General features: G+C 47.1%; 1 protein-coding gene across 4 annotated transcripts in view; it reads left to right on the top strand.

The window, feature by feature from the left end:
* trpm3 (transient receptor potential cation channel, subfamily M, member 3) overlaps positions 1-5,000 on the top strand; it is a gene marked incomplete at both ends in the record, with an annotated part of 128,221 nt that overhangs the window by 25,415 nt on the left and 97,806 nt on the right. For 2 of the 4 annotated variants that reach the window (XM_080532230.1, XM_080532229.1), the window contains one exon: positions 7-96. The exons of the other annotated variants lie outside the window; for them this stretch is intronic. In XM_080532230.1, the coding sequence (XP_080388356.1) occupies positions 7-96 (90 nt within the window). Of the gene's footprint in view, positions 1-6; positions 97-5,000 lie in introns of those variants that run through there. 4 annotated transcript variants of the gene reach the window in all.

The following is a 5,000-nucleotide window of genomic DNA, read 5'->3' as shown; positions in this document are numbered from 1 at the left end:
GGAACCATGAACCAGCTGGACGCTCCGCGGCCCATCAACTGGACCATCAGGAAACTGTGCCATGCCGCCTTCCTGCCCTCCGTACGCCTGCTCAAGGTACCGCCACACACGGGGCTGGGGAGAGACAGGGGGGAGGAGGGGGGGGTGTGGGAGAGAGAGAGAGAAGGAGAGAGGGAGAGAGAGAAGAAGAGAGAGAGAGAAAGAAAGAAAGAGAGAGAGCGAGAGAGAGAGAGAGAGAGAAGGAGAGAGAGCGAGAGAGAGAGAAGGAAAGGAGAGAGAGAGAGAGAAAAAAAGAGAGAGAGAAAGCGAGAGAGAGGGAGAAGGAAAGGAGAGAGGGAGAGAGAGAGAGATATGGAAGATGGAGGAGAGGATTAGGAGGCGGTGGAAACAGAGGTGACAGGGCGAGTTGGGGAGAGTGAAGTAAGAGAAGGATAGAGAACGCACCGAGAGAGAGAGAGAGAGAGAAAGAGAGAGAGAAGTAGAGGCGAGAGGGATGGAAAATAGACAGGATTAGGAGGCAGCGAGGAAGAGAGAGGTTAGGGTGGGGAGGAGGTGAGATGGAGTGGGTGAGGAAGAGAGATCTGTGGAGGGGGTGGGGGAGGACAGAGGCACAGAGGAGCGCTGTGAGAACTCTCTCCCTGTTATTTATAGATTAGTGTAGAATAGCATGGTACTCTATTTGTTACACAGTAAAGGGTACTTTAACTGTTACAAGGGTAATGCTCCTCTGCTCAGATTTCAACCCCTCTAGACCAGGAGAGGCTGGTGGAGGTAGGAATGGGATGCAACAATTCCAGGCATTACAATGAGCCCGTCCTCCGAATTCGACCTCCACCAGCCTCCCCATGCCCTAGACCTGCTGCAGCCCCCTAGCGGGGTGGGTGGGGTGGGGTGGGGTGGGGTGGGGTTGAGAGGGTGATGCAATGTTGGTTTAGATAAGGAATCTGACATGTGTGGGGTTCTAGATCGAGATTTTGTTTAACTGGGCTGGATGTGCTTCAGTTCATGTACCAAATGTTTCAAGGTGCTGAGAGACCCAGTGTGAAAAAAAAAGCCTCTTTCTGCTCTGCACTGGCGTGTGAGCCTGTGTGTGTGTGTGTGTGTGTGTGTGTGTGTGTGTGTGTCTGTGTGATGGCTAAAGACTTACATAAGCTGAAGCAATTCACAGCCTGTTATAACCCAGTGATAAGCTGTGTATAACAGGGTATATGATATAAGTGTCATTATAGAGCTCTTGTCTCTATGCAGTTCATGTTCATGTCTCTGTGCTGCTCATCTTTGATCTCTGAGCGTCGGTGTGTCAGTGTTGGTGTAGGATGTGTCATCGGTGTTTGTGATGTGAAATCGAACCAGAGGGTGTGTGTGTGTGTGTGTGCAGGTGTTTTATTTGCAACATTTGCATGTGTATAGTTCATCAGTTAATCAAGTGATATTGTAATAAGTGAGATGCTCGTTTAATTTAGTGAGTGTGTGTGTGTGTGTGTGTGTGTGTGTGTCTGTGTGTCTGTGTGTCTGTCTGAGAGGTTTCATAATCACTTATGGGTATGATCCCTCTCAGTAGATGACAGACCGTCAGTGAGGGTTCATAACAGGCCTGTCATTAGATGTGCGCATTCGTGCACGTCAAACATTTTCTCTGTTTAACACGAATTTAGCCTTCTCACCTGCCTACCGTGCCTTCACAAAAGTGTGTGTGTGTGTGTGTGTGTGTGTGTGTGTGTGTGTCTTTGTCTGTGTGTTTGTGTGTGCGTGTCTAAAAGCTTCTCTTCCCTATTAACATCCCTTCACATTAAAAACTCATAATTCATCGGCTCAGCAAGTTCTCTGCTTAGTTTGTGTGTGTGTGTGCAGGCGCGTGTGAGTGTGTGTGTGTGTGTGTGTGTGTTTAATTCGGAATACTATGTTTACCATTCAAAAGAATGTGTGCTTAACACATTGTGTGTGTGTGTATGCGTGGGGGGGGCAGGGAGTGTGTGTAGGTGTATTTGCATGTGCATCTCTTTTATGTGAGGCGCTCTTCTGTGATGTGCCACTGCTAATGTATGTATCTACACATCCTCTCTGTGTGCATCTATCTCTATGTGGGAATCCCTCTGAGGCTCTTTAAACCTGTATCCAAACAAACCACACACACACACACACACACACGCTCCTCTCAGATCTCACTTCTCTCCCACACACACACTCTCCGTCAATATGCTCTCATATCTCACTCAAACAAATTGACTTGATTGATGGAAAGTGGTCTCAAGGCTTGGTTGGGACTCTCGTGCCGGGGCCGCTGTGACACAGGAGGTAGAGCCGGCGTCTATTGATCGCAAGGTCGCTGGTGGGCTCGGTGGTTCGATCCCCAGCTGGCCAACGTGTCGAGGTGTCTTTAAGGCAAGACACCGAACCCACAAATTGCTCCCGATGGGCAAGGCCAGGCGCCTTTCATGGTAGCTTGCCGCCATTGGTGTGTGAATGTGTGTGTGTGAATGGGTAAATGAGAGGGCATTGTAAAACGCTGTGTATTAAGGCTCTATATAAGTGCAGTCCATGACTCTTCTGTGTTGGTATTGGCTGAGGAGGCCAGCTCTGAGAGATGGAGGTGTCCACAACTGTTGCCATGGAGGCTCCTAGTGGGAATGGAGGGAACTAGGTATTGTGGATGTGTTTCATTGTCCCCCACGATGACATCGAGGAGGGGACTGTGGATTGGTCTCTGTTCATTCGTACTGGACATTTACATTTGAGACATTTAGCAGATGCCTAACGTCTCTCTTTATCCAAATCACCAAATACATTTGTCTAAGTAAGTGAATCATCTATCCACCAGTCATCAAAAGAAAAACAAATCTATGCTTTATTGGTAGTCACAATGCTAAAAGGTTATGCTATGCTATGCCACATAATATGCTACACAACGCATGCATTTACAGTAGAGAAAGTGTACTGGGGGAGTACTGGGGATGAAGTCTTGAGGAGGGACAGTCAAGATGTAGCCTGAAGAGACGTGTCAGAAGATAAGTAGCTATCGGTATGTTTGTATGTTCGTATATCTCAGACACCACTGGGACCATGTGGACGAAACTTGGATGATTGATGCTTCTTGCCGTAGGGATCCACATAATAATATTGATTGGCCCATAGTAGGTGCTAGAGTGAACAACTGAAATTTCCGAAATGACACTGGGTTTGGGCCGAGGGTGATGCTACAGTACAATACATCATTTATGGGGGACAACATGTTTACTGTAGACTGTAGACTGACCCCATTCTAGTAGTTTATGAACAGGCAGTCCCTGTATGGAACCTCAGGGTTCTTCTAGAATCCTCCAGTTCCCACCAGTTCTTCCCAGAATTCCAGGAGGTCATACAAACCTCCTCTCTCCACCAGCCGCCACTGAATGTCACACAAAGTCACGCTCGCAACCTAACATGCTGCCACGTCACAGCCAAGCGTGATGATTGGACGAAAGCCGGTTAATCAAAAAGCCATTACAACCCCCGCCCCCCCCACCCCCCGCCCCCCCATCATGTGTCGCTACGGTAACCGCCCACCACATGCCCTTTTAAGCCTGGATGACAAGCCCAGGCAGCGGGGATGGATGGGGGATATCTGACGCACGAATAAATATCGATCCTTTCGACGATTGATGATCTGGAGTGATGGAGGCAGGGGCCTTGACCTTGCGGTAACGATATCCGATTAGCTAAGACACCTGGTGCACACAAAGGACATCAGACTGCCTGACCTGTTACCAGAGGGGTTACATATTGAATTCCCAGGTGGTGTGGCTTTGTTATTGCTCTTGGTAGAGGTTATTGCTTTTGTTTTTTAACCTGCCCCGGCCTATTCATTACTGAGCTCTGGCCCAAGTGGATTTGTAGGTCAACCCTTAAGAGGGAGGATACGTTTCTGTCAGGTTTTTGTAGAGAACAAAAGAAAAGAGATTCATTTCAGAGAGTCTTTTGAGATAGTAATTTAATAAAGGTGTACAACGATTAATCCTGGGCCTAAACTGGGCAATGAATCAAGTTCCCTGACAAAGAGTTTTCAACAAGTAATTAAATTCTCCATTATATGAGTTTCCCTCTCGACCTTTAAAAACGACAAGTAATTGGTCAAGTGTCAGTTCCCGGGGAGAACGACGCCTCTATGAAGAGGAACAATAAAATGTTTGCTGAATTGGAGAAAATAAACAGAGGGGAACTAAAGAAAATGTTCTCACACTAGATTTCTCAAACTATACACTATATAGTTGCTGTTATACCCAGCAACTTGCCATGGTTAAGGTTAGAGGAAGAGTTAGGGTTAGTAGATAGTTTGAATAGTAAATAGTTTGAATAGTTTCTGGTGGTTAGTTGAACCATGAAACCATTTATAGAGGGACTCTCTAAAGACAGTGTTCCCCATCTCTTACTGGCTACAGTATTTCCCCAGACAGATGTCCCCAGGTGTAAGTGAAGCTTTCTAAATTATTATGAACATGTCCTCCTCACTGACACCCCAGACAATCCTGTTAGAGGATGGACCATTGACCGTCTGTGACAGATGGCTGTGTAAAAAAGGTGAGAGAAGTACAATTACACAGAAGTACAACTGAACTGAAAGTCTGAAATTGAATATCTGTCCCCTTCCATCTCCTCGCTGAAAACTCATATCTAGACCATCGAACACCTCTCTCTCTCTCTCTCTCCCTCTCTCTCTCTCTCTCTCTCTCTCTCTCTCTCTCTTTCTGTCTCTTTCCTCCTCCTCTCTCGGTCCTCCTTCGCTCTCTTCCTCTCTGTCCTCTCTCTCTCTCTCTCTGTCTCTTTCCTCCTCCTCTCTCTGTCCTCCTTCTCTCTCTCTTCCTCTCTGTCCTCTCTCTCTCTCTCTGTCTCTTTCCTCCTGCTCTCTCTGTCCTCCTTCTCTCTCTCTTCCTCTCTGTCCTCCTCCTATCTCTATCCTCTGTATATCTACTTTCCCTACTCACCCTCTCTTCTGTATCTATATCTTCAGCTCTCTTCTCATGTCC

This window comes from Nansenia antarctica, assembly GCF_963989245.1.
Source record: "Nansenia antarctica genome assembly, chromosome: 5".
Taxonomy (NCBI): Eukaryota; Metazoa; Chordata; class Actinopteri; order Argentiniformes; family Microstomatidae; genus Nansenia; species Nansenia antarctica.
This window is presented reverse-complemented; position numbering and strand designations above follow the sequence as displayed.